Source organism: Rana temporaria, chromosome 8, assembly GCF_905171775.1.
Source record: "Rana temporaria chromosome 8, aRanTem1.1, whole genome shotgun sequence".
Classification (NCBI taxonomy): domain Eukaryota; kingdom Metazoa; phylum Chordata; class Amphibia; order Anura; family Ranidae; genus Rana; species Rana temporaria.
In genome coordinates this window covers 48,141,081-48,159,670 of record NC_053496.1, presented here as the reverse complement: position 1 = coordinate 48,159,670, position 18,590 = coordinate 48,141,081, and the positions used below count along the sequence as shown (strand labels likewise).

The 18,590-nt window shown below is 44.8% G+C and overlaps 1 protein-coding gene across 1 annotated transcript in view; it reads left to right on the top strand.

Moving 5' to 3' along the window:
• The window catches only part of LOC120910393 (alpha-2-macroglobulin-like protein 1), a 182,277-nt gene extending 170,366 nt beyond the window's left edge, over positions 1 to 11,911 (top strand). Inside the window, exons 35-36 of the mRNA XM_040322150.1 lie at positions 749 to 851; positions 11,580 to 11,911. Of these exons, the coding sequence (XP_040178084.1) occupies positions 749 to 851; positions 11,580 to 11,653 (177 nt within the window). The 3' untranslated portion in view covers positions 11,654 to 11,911. The remainder of the gene's footprint in view (positions 1 to 748; positions 852 to 11,579) is intronic.
• Positions 11,912 to 18,590: the final 6,679 nt, after the last annotated feature.

The following is an 18,590-nucleotide window of genomic DNA, read 5'->3' as shown; positions in this document are numbered from 1 at the left end:
CGGAATGAAAAGATAGATTATAAGGTATGTACAGCATAAAAAAATAATAATTTGCTCCTTTAGTTAAGGACATTTAGCACAGTTCTGGGCCCCCAGAAGAACATGAGAGCCAAAGAACCACTGCGGGCGCCAGTGGAAGATGGAACCTTTGGAACCCTATAAAAGTGATCACTTTTGCCTTAAAGGCCTCGTCCAATGTACCAATTGGTACCAAGCTCATGGCTGCAGTAGAACTTGTTTTAACCCCTTGTTTACCATGCTGCTTATAAATGTACCTTGGTAGACAAAAGTGGTAGTAAAGGTGGTTTTTGTATGTATATCCACAGGTAAGCCTATAATAAGGTACAGTGACTATCTCTTTAACGTGTACAGTTAAGGAGATATTTACTTAAACTTCACCGGTGATGTCACTGGTGGATGCGCACTGCGCTCTCAGTGGACGGTGTGCTGTCTATCAAAAGAGTTGTGCCAGAGCCGTGAATCCCACGGAAGTCGCGGCTCGACATCGCAGCTCGGCCAATCCGATAGCCGCAGCTCTTCCCGGAAGGAAGACCGAGTGAAGATGGAAGCCATGTCAGCAGTCGCAGTGCGCCGCTGGAGGGCTTTGTTTTCAGGTAAGTCTTTCATAATGCACATTGTGACACTACCTTGCAGGGAGAAGATTTTTTTTTTTTTTTTTTTTACAGTTTACTACCGCTTTAATGTGCAATGGCTAATTGATTTTTTTTTCTCTTGTCCTTTTTTTCAGCTGGACCACTCAACACGAGATTACAATATCCTCATTGTGCAAGATATGGTCGTCTTTGGCCTCAAACCGGTCAATGTAAAAATATACGACTATTACCAAAACGGTAAGAAGTAGACCAGCATGCAGTATGAAAACGACTTAGAACCCCCAAACATTATATATATAGATATTTTAAGCAGAGGCCCTAGAGAATAAAATGGTGGGTGTTGCAATTTTTTATGGCACACAGTATTTTCACATTTTGTTTTTAAAAATACACTTTAAAGAATTTACTAAAAAACAAACACAATATACTACCCAATTTTTTGCTAAAATATAAAAGATGATGTTACACTGAGTAAATAGATACCAAACATGTCGCGCTTTAAAATTGCACGTGCCCATGGAATGGTGACAAACTACGGTACATCAAATTATCCATAGGTGACACTTTAAAAGCCTTAACAGGTTACCGGTTTTGAGCTACAGATGAGATCGGGCTGGAGAATTATTGCTCTTGTGCTGACGTTTGCAGCGATACCTGTGTGGTGCAATCACCTTTTACATATGTGCGTGGGACCTAAGTGCACGCTCATATTTGCGCATGAGCACGAGGGGACAGGGCACTTTATTATAATTTTTTTTTTTTCAAATAAGCAATCCCTGTTTTATTTGGTTTTGTGGTTTAAATTAGAAACAACCCATTTACAAATATGATGATCCTCACATTGGTAACCGCAGACTTTTTGACTTGTACTGCGACTTCTGTGCGGCTCTGACAGACTGAGAGTAGTGGATGTAGCTGAGGCTGGCCTGTCTCCACGGTTACACCAAGCAGTCAATGTGCGCTGTGCTGACAGGGAACGGAACGCTTTCATTTATTTATTTTTTTTATGCTGTCATTTTTTTTTTATAAACTTTATTGCTATTGCAAAGGATGAACAACTTCCCTTGTGATAGCATGAGCTTTAACAGGTTCTCTTTTAGGAGAGATCTGGGGTCTATTAGACCCCATATCTCTGCCCTGGCCTCTAAAGCATCTGATCACACCGCTACATTTTTAACTTGGGCTGCAGAGTCTGACAGGCTGCACCACCTGTCAAACTGTCTCATTGAGATCAATGGGTCCAACCTGCAACTGCTTGCTATTTGGCAATTTAAAAAAAAAAATAGGCATTCGGAAGGGGGCAGTAGTGCCTCCTGATGGCCTGTCAGCCACTGCTCTGCTACTGATTGGAGGATAGCTTTTTAAGGCTCATTCACACCAGGTGCAGTAGGACTGCGTTGAGCAGCTATTCCAGTTGAGCCATGCCGCAAGACGAGGCAAAATGTCTCCTCTCTTGCCTGGCCGGTGCACACCACCAAGTACAAGGGTGTGCACTGGAAAAAAGTATAGCAGGCATGACGTTTTTTTTTTGTGCCAAGCGATGCAGTCCACTACAATGTGTTCAATGGAACCCAATGACGTCTCTCTGTATAATATTTATAATAAAGTTAATATAAAAAAAAAAAAGAAAATAGTGTAATGCGCCATGATCAGCGCTTCTGCTCTGCTTTCATCCAACGTCCGTTTTGCCCAGTGGCAAGAAAATATTCCCAAAGTGGCCACAGTGCGGAAAAAACATGTGGTTGATCAGCTTTTTTACCGCCCACCTACAAGCAGACATGCAGCGGGGGGATTGTACACATGCCGGAGCAAATTTAACTTGGCATGCTGAGCTTGACAGCGGGATCACCTGTCAAACTCATGCATTGAAGTCAATGGTGCAGAAGAGGGCAGTAGAAGCTGCCGCCCATGTCAGAGGCCTATGTGGAAGCCTTTTGACAGCATTTGACAGGCGGTGAGGAGGTGTTGTATTGCCTCCTCAACACCCGCTTTAACCCCTTTGAATCCAGCACTAGCATGCCGTAGCCCAATGTTAATTTTGGCAGCAAATTTCGATTTAGTTTTAGTCTTAATCTTGGGACAAAAATTGAGTTTTAGTCACATTTTAGTCTTTTGCAGTTGTTTTAGTCGTATTTAGTCGACTAAATCTCCAGTAGATTTTAGTAGACTAAAATCTCCTACATTGTAGTCGACTTAAATCTCCAGTACATTTTAGTCAACTAAAACTAATTTTAGTCGTCTAAAAGCTCATGGGTGTAATTAAATTGTAATGCGTTAGTTAACATTTCTCTACAATTTCCTCATTATAAACCGCTGAAAAATCTAATATGTTTATTATTTAGGGTATTGAGGTATTATGAACAAGCACTACAGACCAGTGTTAATTTTGAAGTCAAATTTCAATTTAGTTTTAGTCATAGGGCCAGATTCACAAAGAGATACGACGGTGTATCTACAGATACACCATCGTATCTCTGACTTACACTGGTCCTATCTATGCGCCTGATTCATAGAATCAGTTACGCATAGATAGGGCTAAGATCTGACAGTGTTACAATGTGTTACACTGTCGGATCTTTTTTTCAATTTAAAAATGGCGCCGGGGGCGTTCCCGCTGATTTACGATAAATAATATGTAAATCAGCGAGATACGCAAATTCACGAACGTACGCAGACCCGTCGCAGTGTTCTTACGTCGTTTCCGTAGCGGTTTTCCCGTCGTATACTTACCCCTGTTTTTATCAGGCGCAGCCAATGTTAAGTATAGCTGGCGTTCCCGCGTCGAATTTGAATTTTCCAACGTCGTTTGCGTACGCCGATTCACGAACACGCGCGTCGCAAGTCCCGCTCACGTCGAAACCACTGACGTCCTAGTGACGTCAGTGGGAGCAATGCACGCCGGGAAATTTCCTGGCCGGCGCATGCGCATTTAAATCGGCGCGGGAACGCGCCTGATTTAAATAGTACACTCCCCTAGCCGCGGAATTTGAATTCCGCCGGGGGATTTAGGATCCGCCGTCGCAAGTTTGGAGGCAAGTGGTTTGTGAATTAGCCACTTGCCTCCTAAACTTGCGGGAGCGGATCTTAATTCACGTAGATCGAGCGGATCTATAGATCCGCTGAGCTACGTGAATCTGGCCCTTAATCTTTTGACTAAAATGCCATTTTAGTCGTGTTTTAGTCATCTGAGTTGTTTTAGTCATCTTTTAGTTGACTAAAATAGTATTCATTTAGTCGACTAAAATGTTTTAGTCAACAAAATTAACACTGCCACAACCGCATGCATTGACTGTGGTTGCAGGAGGCTTGCAGAGTAAATGGATTGCATTTGGTGAACAGTAGAGACCAAATTCAGACAATTTTTTTCTTATTCGGGAAATCGAAAGTATCTGAATTCCCGAATTACAATAGTAATGAATTTAAACAAATCCAAAATAACAAAATAAATAGAATAAATATGAATTCAAATATAAAAAACCTCTTTCCAAAATTCTAAATTTTTAATAGAATAAATTCTAATTTGAATAGTATGAAAAAGAATAGATTTGAATAGAATAGAAAATGAAATAATAGAATAGAAAAAGCAATAGAATAGAAAAAATTTGAATATAACCATCTTCCAGAATTCGTATAGAATACATTTGAATAGAAAAGAATAGAATTCAAAATGAAATAATAGAAAAGAATAGAATGAAGAAAATAATAGAATGAATATAACAGAACCATCTTCCAAAATTCAAATTTTGAATGGAATAAATTTGAATAAAATAGAAAGGAATAGAATAGAATAGAAAATAATAGAATAGAAAAAAAAATAGAATGGAATAGAAATACTATAACCATCTTCTGAAATTCAAATTTGGAATATAATAAATTTGAATTAGAATAGAATAGAAAAAAAAAGAATAGAAAATAAAAAATAAAATAGAAATAATATAACCATCTTCCGAAATTCAAATTTGGAATAGAATACATTTGAATTCAAATAGAATAGAAAAGAATAGACTAGAAAATAAAAGAATAGAAAAGAAAAGAAAAAATAATAAAATAGAATGGAATAGAAATAATATAGCCATCTTTCGAAATTCAAATTTCGAATAGAATAAATTTGAATTCAAATAGAATAAAAAATAAAAGAATAGAAAAACACAATGAAATATAATAGAATAGAATGAATATAATCATCTTCCAAAATTTGGATTTAGAATAGAATACATTTGACCTCAAATCGATTTAGAATCAAATTTAAAATGGTTCAAATTTTCCGAATTCAGTCGAATTGAGTTTGAATAAATTAAATGAATTCAAAAAACAAATTCAAATAATTAAACAAATTTTATGTAAATTATGAATGGAAATTAAACAAAACACATTTTTTCATTTTACATTTTTTACGTACTCACAGGAGTTTAATTCGATTAGGAACATAGGGCCAGATTCACGAATATCTGCGGCGGCGTAACGTATCCCCTTTACGTTACACCGCTGCAAGTTTTCAGCGCAAGTGCCCGATTCACCAAGCACTTGCGTATAAACGTAAAGCCGTCCGGCGCAAGCCCACCTAATTCAAATGCGGCGTGTACCATTTGAATTAGGCGCGTTCCCGCGCTGAACATTCTGCGCATGCTCCGTGTGAAAATTTCCCGACGTGCTTTGTGCGAAATTACGGCGCCCCGACGTATTTTTTGAACGGCGACGTGCGTTACGTCGTTTCGTATTCCCGGACGTCTTACGCAAAAAAATAAATAATTTGAAATTTGACGCGGGAACGACGGCCATACTTTAAATGGCTGTTCTAAAGATAAGCCATGAAAAAGCAGGCCTAAGTTTGCGACGGGAAAAACCGACTAGCGACGACGTAAGAGATTGCGACGAACGCGCGTATCTTCGTGGATCGCCATAATCGGCTAATTTGCATACCCGACGCTGGAAAACGACGCAAACTCCACCCAGCGGCCACCAGAAAATTACACCTAGGATCCGAAGGCGTACGAAGCCGTACGCCTGTCGGATCTTAGCCAAAAGCCGTCGGATCTTTTTTGCGAATTACAAATAAAGATACGACGCGGCAAATTTGAAAATACGCCGGAGTATCAGTAGATACTCCGGCGTATTTCCTCTGTGAATCTGGCCCATAATTTTGAAGGTTCTACCTATCTTGTCAACTGATGAGGATTTAACATCCATTATAGAAGCTGGCTGTAGATTTAGTAGTGGACGGGCTAATACTTTGGGTGGCAGTCCAAAGTTTCTGGAGGTACAGTACATGGTTACACCACAGGATCTTATGTCTGCGGTGTTAGCGCCTGTCGTTTCTGTCAAACACACAAAGAAATCCAGGGTGGTTAAGTCGTGCTCCACAGGAAAAGAGCTCCCAATCCGTGGTCACTTAATTGCGGTACTAATAATGTGATCTCTCTTGTATCAGTCTCAGAGGGTGTTTGAACAGGGGGAAAGGACGGGGCGGCTGCTAGCGTGGATTTCTAGGGACCCGACCAACTCTGTTCCTATTGCCAATGTCCGGAATGTGTCAGGGGAACTAGTCTCGGATCCAAGTGGGATAAACGCCTGCTTTGCTGCCTACTATGAAGGGCTGTACTCGTCCAGAGTTGACTATTCCCCTGAGGAGCTACACTCCTTCTTAAATGGCCTGGTCTTTCCTGCTCTTTCGGAGGGGGCTCGCGCGTCACTGGACGCTCCGATCACCCTGAAGGAGGTGCAGGGGGCGATTGCCTCTTTGCAGGCAGGGAAGACTCCTGGAGATGACGGCCTGCCGGCCGAATTCTTCAAGACGCACGGTGCCTCCCTGGGAGGGCGATATCGGGGAGCCCTGTTGACCTCCCTTCGGGGACACTCGCTGCCCCCCTCCATGCAGCGGGCGGTTGTCGTGGTGATTCCCAAACCCGGAAAGGACCCGGCACTCTGCTCGTCATATAGACCGATATCGTTACTAAATGTCGATGCGAAGATATTCACTAAAGTATTGGCGAATCGGCTCAGTGCAGTGATACTATCTTTGATTAACGGGGATCAGACTGGTTTTATGCCGGGCAAAGGGACGGACATAAATTTACGGAGGTTGTTCACGGTTATTGATCGGGTGGCTGGGGGGGGGGTGAAGAGGTTATTGCTTCCCTTGACGCCGAGAAGGCCTTTGACTCGGTGGAGTGGGAATACCTGTGGGAGGTTTTAAAGAGATTTGGCCTTGGTCCGCAGTTCATCTCCTGGCTCAGGATGTTATATGCAAACCCGACTGCAAGGGTGCGGACGAATGGCTCCCTCTCTGCATCCTTCCCACTCCACCGGGGTACAAGGCAGGGGTGCCCCCTCTCCCCAACCCTGTTCGCCCTAGCCATCGAACCACTGGCCATTATGCTTCGATCTGCCTCCGAGGTCGCTGGTATTACGGTCTGCTCTGTTGTCGAAAGGGTGTCCATGTACGCAGACGACACTTTACTTTATCTTAATGACTCACGCAGCTCCCTGTCTGCTGCCCTTTCAATTATCAATAGGTTTGGCAGATTTTCGGGCATTCGGATTAATTGGGACAAATCGGTCCTTTTTCCTCTGACTCGGTCCCCCCCTCCCGATGATCTGCCGGCCCCGCTGCAGTGGGTTGGCAGCTTTAAGTATCTGGGCATCATGGTTCGCAGAAACCTGTCTGAGTACATCGAGGCCAATGTGAACCCTGTTCTCCAGAAGTTTCTTCATCGGTGCTCGGCATGGAAGACCTTGCCTCTCACACCTGTGGGCAGGGTTAACTTGGTTAAAATGTCCTTCCTCCCCAAGTTTCTATATGTCTTTAGGCATACGCCGGTGATTATCCCTAAATCATTTTTCGACAGACTGGATCAGGCGGTGGGTGCGTTTGTTTGGCAGGCCTCGGTCCCGAGGGTGGGTAGGCCCATACTCCAGCTCCCCTTGTCGGAGGGCGGTCTAGCCCTTCCAAACTTTAGGAAATACTACTGGGCGGCTGTGCTGGTGTCAGTTAGGTGGTGGTTTACGCAGGATCGTACTAACCCGTCAGTTACCCTTGAAGCAGCTATATTAGGGTCCTATGCTGGACTGAGCAATCTGGTATATCGGGGGGTTAGGGCTAGCGCTGAGATTACCGCACCAATGAGGGCCACGGTTGTGGTGTGGGGACAGGTCTCGAGGCTTGTGGTTGAGCCCGGATCGGTCTCCCCCCACATCCCTCTGTGGGGCAACCCGTCCCTGCCACAGCTGGGGACCGTGCCAGATCCACAGCTGTGGGCACGGCATAACGTAAAAACCCTGAGAGATGTCATGCCGGAGGGTCGATTGCTCTCTTTTGGCATCTTAAAAACTAAGTTTGGACTTCCCCCCTGGATGTTCTTCAGGTTTCTTTAACTTAGACATGCGATCCGAGCGCAGTTTCCAGACCCTGTTAAAGTGGAACCCCACTCGGTGGAGAGGCTCCTTACTTCCCGCGTGATGGACAGGGTGCTTTCCTCTATCTACTTTAGGTTGACCTGTGCCGGGGGGGCGGGGGCCTCACGGGCCTTCTCTGCCTGGCAGCGGGACTTGCCGGCCCTCACATCGGAGGACTGGTCGGAGGGACTGCAGCAGTACATTCCCCTCATGATATCGGCGAAGGAGCGTTTCATTCAGCTGAAATTTATCCATAGAGTCTATTATACGCCTCAGAGGCTGGCGGTTATTTACCACACTTCTGAGGATAAGTGTCCCAGATGTGGCCGAGAGGTGGGGAATTTTATTCACATGGTCTGGCTCTGCCCGAGGGTGCAGGAATTCTGGCAACGGGTGGCGGCAGAGATTGAGTCGATTGGTGGCATGGCTGTTGGGCTGAATCCCTTGATCCTATTGCTCGGTATCACGGATAACCTCCCTACCTCCAAACATAAGAAGCTTTTTATCTTCTACGCGGCATTTTATGCACGTAAGGCAATCCTACTCCACTGGAAGGCAGCTAAACCCGCCTGGTTTGTCAACCTGGCGGAAGTTGGTGAATGACATCCTCCCCTTGTACAAGCTAACGTACATGGGACGTAACTGCCCCAAGAAGTTTGACAAGATCTGGGGGGATTGGGTGGCGGCCAGGAGACTGACGGTCTGAGGTATTTGGGTCTAGGTGTATGCCCCCTTTCCCCTCCGGGGTGGCCATGGTGTTCCCCTACTCACCCTGGGTCTGGTGAACGGGTTGGTGGAGCCCTCGCGCTTCGGTTCTGGTACTCATTCAATGTTCAGGACTCGCTGTGACTATACGTTGTACTGTATGCTGTGATTACTTGGCTATCACGTTTGGCCTGCTGGATGGGATGTGACCCCCTCCCCTTTCCTTCTCTCCCCCCCCCCTCCTCCTTTTTTTTTCCTTTTTTTCTCTCCCCCCCTCTCCCCCCCCTCCCCCCCCTTCCTTTCTTTTCTTCCTTCTTTCCTTTTCTTCCCCCCCTCCCCCTTTTTCCTTTTTCTCTTCCTCCTTCCCTTTATTTATTTTTTTGTTTTCCCTCTCTCATCCGGACAAGCTAACATGATGTTTCATACTGAAGATGGCTATCCTTGCACTGTCTGTAACAATTGTTTAGAGTCTTGCGGCCCTGTGTGTACTGTTTGGCCTGTATAAGCATGTAACCATCTGATTCTCTTCAATAAATATTCCTTCTGTTAAAAAAAATAAAAAAATAATGTGATCTATTCAGTAGAGCGCACTTCCCGCAATCTACAATATGTAGGATGCAAAAAAATTTGGGGAAAAAAATTGCGCTAGTTAAGGAATTTAGACCATGTAGCCATGTAGCAGCCAGCACACAAACAAAATATGTAGGATGCACCACAAGACCATTGAGAACACGGATAGGAGAACATTACCATGGAGCATCTTATCCATCAGACAAGGGAATCTCCAACGGATCAAAACATTTCCAACATCTTCATGCAGGGAAAATGTCTGCTTTTTCTTTTTATGGCTTAGAAAAAAATGACACTGCAGGCTTCTTAAAGCGGATGTCCGCTGAAAAAAAAAAAATTGAAAGCCAGCAGCTTCAAATACTGCAGCTGGTGACTTTTAATATCCGCACACTTACCTGTCCTGGAGTCCAGCGCCGTCCGCAGCAGAGGACGAGCAATCGCTAGTCACTCTGCTGCCCCCCCGCCATCCACGGTGAGGGAACCAGGAAGTGAAGTGCCTCGGCTTCACTGCCTGGTTCCCTACGGCGCATGCGCGAGTCGCGCTGCGCCTGCTGACTGGCTCCTGCTGTCTTCTGGGAGCCGAGTGTTCCCAGAACACAACGGGGGACGGGGACGGGAGGTTACGTCCTGCCTGCAGTCTACCTGCAGACTGTGTGGCCGGAAGTGGGTGCAAATACTTGTCTTTAGACAGGTATCTGCACTCCCGTCCCCCCTGAAAGGTGTCAAATGTGACACCGGAGGGGGGGAGGGTTCCGATGAGTAGGAGTTCCACTTTAGGGTGGAGCTCCGCTTTAAGAGAGAAGTCTGGTGGATCTTTACATATCAAAGTGCCCTTAGGTATGAATCTCCACTATGATGTTGACCTTTTTCTCCAATAGGATTAGTTTTAGTTTTTTTTTTTTGCGATACACATTTAGCCTTTTTTTTTTTTGCGATACACATTTAGCGATTAAAAAAGATGTGTGATACACATTTAGCCATTTTTTTTGCAAAACAGATATTTTTTTATTTTATTTTGTATTTTTTTTTTAAACTATGTGGTTTCTTATACTGATCCCTGTTTCTTTTTCTTTTCTTTCTCAGTGATGATAAGTCTTGCTTGTTATCACTTCCTGAGAAACATATACCTGCAGCGGTGTTCTCGTTTACCTTCAATTACTAACATCATTTAATTAGTGGGAGTGACGTGCATTATCCTTTTATTTTTTTGCACTATTTATGTGTTGTATTTTTCTATGGTGACTGTGCTGTGAACAAGGCTATGTGCCGAAACGCGTCAGCTGTCACGTTTTAATAGTCATGTTATAATAAAAGATTACAGAAGAATTGCTACAATTTAGTTTTCTTAATTTTTTCATTCTGCACTAGTCTAGTGGGCAGTACACCCCCCCCCCCCCCCAAAGCAACAGGGGGTATAATTCCTGCCACGGCAGCTAAAAGGAGTTGCTTTGGGGTTGGAGCAGAGGTGGTAAAAGCATGGCCCGATCCTGGGTTTACCACCTCTCAACCACTAGTGTAAATGAACCCTTAGGGGCAGATCCACAAACAATTAGATGGGCGCAGCGTATGTGAGATACGCTACGCCACTGTAACTTACTTTTGGCAGCTTTGAATCTACAAAGAATTTGCGCCATAAGTTACGGCGGCGTAGTGTATCTCTCGTGGCATAACGGCACCTAATTCAAATCGCCGAGTAGGGGGGGTGTTTCATTTAAGTCCACGCACCGAATGAACTGCGCATGCTCCGTCCCTAAATTTCCCGCCGTGCATTGCGCTAAATGACGTCGCAAGGACGTCATTTTTTTGTGACGTGTACGTAAATTACGTCCAGCCCGATTCACGGACGACTTACGCAAACAAAAAATTAAAATTATATGCGGGAACGACGGCCATACTTAACATTGAGTGCTCCACGAAATAGCAGCTTTAACTATACGCCGAAAAGAGCCGACTAGAGACGCCGTAAAAAAATGCGACGGTCGCTCGTACGTTCGTGGATCGTCGGAAATAGCTAATTTGCATACTCAATGCGGAAAACGTCAGGAACGCCACCCAGCGGACGCCGAAGAATTGCATCTTAGATCCGAAGGTGTACGAAGACGTACGAAGATGCCGTCGTATCTTGTTTTGAGGATTCAAAACAACGATACGACGTGGGAAATTTGAAAGTACGCCGGCGTATCAGTAGATACGCCGGCGTACTCTCTCTGTGGATCTGCCCCTAAGTATGTGAATAGTGTGGGCGAGGATCAGTATTTTGTCACATGAAATTAATTGTTTTCTATTCACTTTACACAGAGGATAGCGCCACTACTACCTATGGCCCGTGTCCTACTGATGGGAGAAACGGTCCGGGCATTGAAAAGAATTGAATCATGAAAGAGGAGCAGATATAATCAACATCAACAGATCACAAGGTGGAGGACAACAGAGTTCTTATCCGGAAACCCCAATAACCTGGGAGGGTTCATCCATAGTATCACATGGAAAATTTACGTAGCTTCTTATTAGATATTTATGGGAAGATTGGATTTCACCAATGAATACAAATATTATAATGCACTACAATGTTAATGTTAGTAGGTTGCCAGAGTCTAATATCAAATTAAAGTTGTAACTTTGCCTACGAACCAGTTTGTCAGAAAATCTGTATTTTGTGCCAACTATCTCTTAGGCCCCTTTCACACATGTGTAACTTGTCCTGCGACTTGGGACTGCAAAGTCGCATGACAAGTCTTACCCCATGATTTCCAATGAGTATCTGTGCGACTTCAAGTCGCAGCAACTTCAAAGTAGTCCCTGCGTTACTTTGGTCAGACTTTATTGCGACTTGAGGCCCATAGAACTCAAGATTACACAGGCATTGCTTTAAATCGCAACTAATTTGCGCCAAAATCGCGCAACTTTCAGGTCGTACAGGTGCGAGTTAGGTTGATGCCAAAGGGCTAGATTTTGGTCCAGGGATGGACTGGCCATTGGGACTACAGGGAGTTTCCCGGTGGGCCGATGGCTCAGTGGGCTGGCTTCAGTGACAGCGGACTGCCGCCCCCCTCTGCTCCTCTGTCTCTCCCTCCCCGCAGTGCTCACCTGGGGGGAACAAAGAAGCAGGGGGGGAACCAGAGGAGCAGGGGGGACGACAGAGGAGCATGGGGGGAGGGGACAGACAGCTGACTCAACAGCTATGGCCTTGGAGTTTCTCACTTCTGCCTAATCTTGTCCCATAAGGGGGAGCACTGAACTGATTCTTTGGCCCTGGTGAAATAATGTCTAGCTTCCCCACTGGTACTGCCTATAAGAGTACCAGTACCAGCCGTTCTACTCTAATAAAGTAGAACGGCTAGTGGGTAGTGAAGGTGGAGAGGGGGCTTGGGTGGCCGGCGGGGGGTGGGATTTGTCCGGCCACCATGGGAGAGACCTGTCAAAGTGGGCCAGTCTGGATGAAGTCCAGGGCCAAATTTCTGTCTCAGTCCAGCCCTGTTTTGGTCTCATCTCACCACAACATTTTCACCCAGTTCTCTTCTGAATCATTCAGATCTTCATTAGAAAACTTCAGATGGGCCTGTACATGTTCTTTCCTGAGCAGGTGGACCTTGCGGGCGCTGCAGGATTTCAGTCCTTCACGGTGTAGTGAGTTACCAATTGTTTTCTTGGTGACTTTGGTCCCAGCTGCCTTGAGATCACTGACAAGTTCCCCCCGCGTAGTTCTGGGCTGATTCTTCACCGTTCTCATGATCCTTGAGACTCCACGAGGTGAGATCTCACACGGAGCCCCAGACCGAGGGAGAGTGACAGTTATTTTCTGTTTCTTCCATTTGCAAATAATTGCACCATCTGTTGTCGCCCTCTCATCAAGCTGCTTAGCGATGGTCTTGTAGCCCATTCCAGCCTTGTGTAGGTCTAAAATGTTGTCCCCGACATCCTTGGACAGCTCTTTGGTCTTGGCCATGGTGGAGAGATTGGAATCTGGTTGATTGCTTCTGTGGACATGTGTCTTTTATACAGGTAACAAGCTGACTCCAAGTGCCAGTTCACACTGGGGTAGCTTCAAAGTCGCGTGACTCTGAAGCTGCCCCGTACAGAGCTGCTTGAAAACGACTTCTGTAATACAAGCCAATGCAAGCCGCTCTGAAGTCGCCCCCATGTAGTACAGGAGCCTTTTTCCAAGTTAACCACTTAAGGACCGCCTAACGCTGATATACGTCGGCAGAATGGCACCGCTGGGCACAATCACATACCTGTGCTTGATTGTATGAAGCCCAGCGGTGGGACGCGCGCCCGCAGTGCGCTCCCGCGACCTGGTCCGAAGCTCCGTGACCTTGGCCGCGGGCTTCCCCGTTCTTCACTGTGGCGCTGTCATCGATTGTGTGTTCCCTAATATAGGGACGCACAATCAATGATGTCAGACCTACAGCCACACCCCCCTACAGTTGTAAACACACATGAGGTCACACTTAACCCCTTCAGCGCCCCCTTGTGGTTAACTCCCAAACTGCAAATGTCATTTTCATAGTAAACCATGCATTTTAAATGCATTTTTTGCTGTGAAAATGACAATGGTCCCAAAAATGTGTCAAAATTGTCCGAAGTGTCCGCCATAATGTCGCAGTCACAGAAAAAAATCGCTGATCGCCGCCATTAGTAGTAAAAAAAAAATTAATAAAAATGCAATAAAACTATCCCCTATTTTGTAAACGCTATACATTTTGCGCAAACCAATCAAACGCTTTTTGCGATTTTTTTTTTTTTTACCAAAAATAGGTAGAAGAATACGTATCGGCCTAAACTGAGGAAAAAAATGTTTTTTATATGTTTTTGGGGGATATTTATTATAGCAAAAATGAAAAAATATTGAATTTTTTTCAAAATTGTCGCTCTATTTTTGTTTATAGCGCAAAAAATAAAAAACTGCAGAGGTGATCAAATACCACCAAAAGAAAGCTCTATTTGTGGGAAAAAAAGGACGCCAATTTTGTTTGGGAGCCACATCGCGCGACCGGGCAATTGTCAGTTAAAGCGACGCAGTGCCGAATCGCAAAAAGGGGCCTGGTCTTTTACCTGCATTTTGGTCCGGGTCTTAAGTGGTTAAAGCGTCTTGAGTTGCTCTGATTAGGGCGGTTCCATTGCACTGCATGAAGCTCGCCTGACAGGTCGCCTTAGACCCCTTTCACACTATGGCATTTTTCAGGCACTTTTGGGCTAAAAATACCTGTAAAGCGCCTGAAAAACATCTCCCCTGCAGTCTCAATGTGAAAGCCCAAGTGCTCCACACCTCCCACACTCCACAGCTCTCCCAACTGTTCCTGTCACTCATCAGCCCTCCTGGCTGCACTCTGGTGGATCCCTCCTGGAGACTTTCCCGGCAACACTAGCTCCTGTTGTCTTTCTCGGTTCCTCTCTGTGACTCTGCCTGTTCAGATTCTTTTTTGTTTCTTAGCAAGGCTTGCACTCGAACCCCTCAGGCTCAAGGTCACCCCCCCCCCGGGTGGGGAGTGTCTCAGAGGCTCCGACAACCTAGTACTCCATCTCCAGCTTCTTCCTCCCCAGTTGGACTGACTCTAGGTATTTAAGGATGCCTGCCCCCTGCCAATCCAGATTGGGGATTGGTCAGGGCTCCTTAGAACACCCCAGGCAGCTCTACCCCTCTTCCCCTCCCCCCCCTTCTCCCTTCTAGAATCCTTTAGAAGCCAGAGGGAGGTAACCGAGAAGTGATGATGCATGTGAATCACCTACTACTACTCTAGGCCACTCCCAGCACACACAGATCAAAACAAACAGGCCTAGCTTAAAGCTAGGCCTGATTCAATTTACCTGTACTGACAAAAATCCTACTACTAGCACCTACTTATTAGTAGAGGGTGCTACATAAAGATGGCCTAGGCCCTAGGCTATAAGAAGATTGTCAAGACCCTGAAACTGAGCTGCAGCACGATGGCCAAGACCATACAGATTTTTAACAGGACAGGTTCCACTCAGAACAGGCCTTGCCATGGTCAGACAAAGAAGTTGAGTGCACATGCTCAGCGTCATATCCAGAGGTTGTCTTTGGGAAATAGACATATGAGTGTTTGCCAGCATTGCTGCAGAGGTTAAAGGGGTGGGGGGTCATCAAATTGGTTTGCATGGCTGTCGTCCCAGAAGAAAGCCTCTTCTAAAGATGATGCACAAGAAAGCCTGCAAACAGTTTTCTAAAGACAAGCAGACTAAGGACATGGATTACTGGAACCATGTCCTGTGGTCTGATGAGAGAGCAAGACAAATGTATTTGGTTCAGATGGTGTCAAGTGTGTGTGGTGAGAACTGGGTGAGGAGTACAAAGACATGTGTGTCTTGACTACAGTCAAGCATGGTGGTGGGGGTGTCATGGTCTGGGGCTGCATGAGTGCTGCCGACATTGGGGAGCTACAGTTGTAGACGCTATAACGTTTGCACAATTCAATCAATATACGCTTATTGCGATTTTTTTACCAAAAATATGTAGAAGAATATATATCGGTCTAAACTGAGAAAGCAATTCACCAATAAATATTTTCCAAAAGGAATACACCAGGCGCACTGAGAATGACAGTTTTCTCAATGGCTAATGCCGGCTTTGCTGGCTCCCGCGGGCATGCACGGGGTGACATCTTTGCCACTCAGGCCAATCACAGCGCCGGAGCGGCGATACCCGGAAGTAACCCTTCCGGAGAGATGTCTGCGGCCGGAGGGGGAGACGAGGATGGCTTCGATCTCAGGTAAGTAATTCATAATGAGCTAGTATGCTAGTCATACTAGCTCATTATGTCTTTGTCTTGTAGTGTTTTTTTTTTTGGGGGGGGGGTTAAAACTGCTTTAACTGCATCTAATGATAACAAAATGAAAATACTATTTATTTATTTTTTGATATTCAAAGCAGACTCCCCCATCGATTCAATGCTTTATTTTGTTGAGGAATCACTTTAGAAAACAACCCCCTCGAATTTCTAGCCGGGGGCCATGTTGAGTAAGGGCAGATGATTCATGTAGCATTTACGTCCTGGTATCCATCTGCTCTTAACTCAGGCACGCAGGCAGGAGGGTATGCTTAGCTGGGAACACCCCTCCTCCCATGGAGACTCCGGGTATATATGATATCACCTTGGCCTAGGCCTGAAACCAGGAAGAAACTAAAGAAATTTAAAAAAAGTAAAAAAAACAGTAAATATACCTTCCTATCTATTTACTAATTATAGCAGCCTAAGGATTAAAAACAATTCATGTTGGTTGAGAGAGTTTAGTTCCGCTCTAGGGTCTACATACACTTTAATGATTTTTAATAGATACCTATGTGCATTAAATGTTTGTTTTTAATTTTTTTATATCAAAGACTGACTGAAAAGCTAAATTAATATTTCTTTCATGCATCCAGCTAAAGATTGCCGCTGCAGAGAGACAATGACAGATTGGATCCCATATGATTCATTAAACATCATATTGCCCAAAGGAGATATTACTATTCTGGCAACAACATTTCAATAAACAGACTGATTTGTCCCAGTACACGCTGAGATCACCTTCTCTAGAGAAGAGGCTAGAGGGAAACAGAGCTTCATAAAAAACTGGCAGAGAATAACATCAGAAAATGCTGATCTGTTTCTCTTAAAAGTTAGTAGAAACAAAGGGGGTAATCCACAAAGAATCGGCGCAACGTAACTTTTCGGATTTAAATTACACCGCCGCAAAATTTCCACGTTAGGTGCTGATCCACAAAGCACTTACCTGGAAATTTGCGGCGCTGTAACTTAAATCCGGCCGGCTCAAGGAGTTCCTATTCAAATGGGACTCGCCCCATTTAAATTAGGCGCGCTCCCGCGCCGGACGTACTGCGCATGCTCCGTCGGGTAGCTTACCGGACGTACATTGCGCTAACTGACGTCGCTTCGACGTCATTTGCTTAGACGTTAACGTAAATGGCGTCCAGCGCCATTCACGGACGTCTTACGCAAACGACGTAGAATTTAAAATTCGACGTGGGAACGACGGCCATACTTAACATGGCTTAAGACAACTAGGGCTCAGCCCTAGTTTTACGCGGCGGAACTCGACGTAAACGACGTAGATTTAGAGCGACAGGCCCGTCGGAGCGTTCGTGGATCGCCGTAACTGGTCATTTGCATATTCTAGGCCGGCCGCAATGGCCTCGCCACCTAGCGGCCGGCCTAGAATTGCATCCTTAAGATCCGACAGTGTAATTCAATTACACATGTCGGATCTTCGTCCTAACTATGGGAAACTGATTCTGTGGATCAGTTCCATAGTTAGGACCAGGGATACGACGGAGTAACAGCAGTTACTCCGCCGTATCTCTTTTGAGGATTTGGCCCAAAGTGAGAAAAGGATAGAAAGATACATTATATTACCAAAAGTATTAGGACGCCTGCCTTTACAAAAAAATTTACTTTAATGGCTTCCAAGTCTTAGTCCGTAGGGTTCAATATTGAGTTGGCCCACCCTTTGCAGCTCTAAAATATAAAATATGCTGATTATACCACAAATAAAGGTCTAATAACATGACAGATCCACAATAGAATGGAGCCCATCATGTTTAGTGATAAATGGTAACGAATATTGACTATACATTCACTTTTCTATTACATTCATGGTGCATCTAATGTAATGATGGAGATTTTCATCAAACATATTTTTAAACATTAAACTAATTTAGGAACTCTCAGAGACTTATGCCGCGTACACACAATCGTTTTTCGGGAAATGAAAAATACTACGTTTTTAAAAACGTCATTTAAAATGATCGTATGTGGGCTTCACATCGTTTTTCGGCTCATGAAAAAGTCATTTTTCGTGTTGTTAAAAATTATCGTGTGTGGGTAAAAACAAAGTTTTAAACCCGCGCATGCCCAGAAGCAAGTTATGAGACGGGAGCGCTTGTTCTAGTAAAACTATAATTCATAATGGAGTAAGCACATTCATCACGCTGTAACAGACAAAAAAGCGCAAATAGTCTTTTACTAACAAGGAATCAGCTAAAAGCAGCCCAAAGGCGAAAATAACTTCCCCTTTAGAGTGCCGTCGTACGTGTTGAACGTCACCGCGCTTTGTTCATCGTTTTTCAAAAACAATGGTGTGTGGGCAAAATCGTTTTTAATTATGAAGTTGGAAAAACAATGTTTTTTCCCATGCCGAAAAACGATCGTGTGTACGCGGCATAAGAATAGTTGTTAAACAATCTACAATGCGACAAGGACTGAGTCTGAGTACGGTAGCATCGGAAAATGAGGAGTCAGCCGAGGAGGAGAAGGAGGATGGAGTAGGAGGAGGAGGAGAAGAAAACCA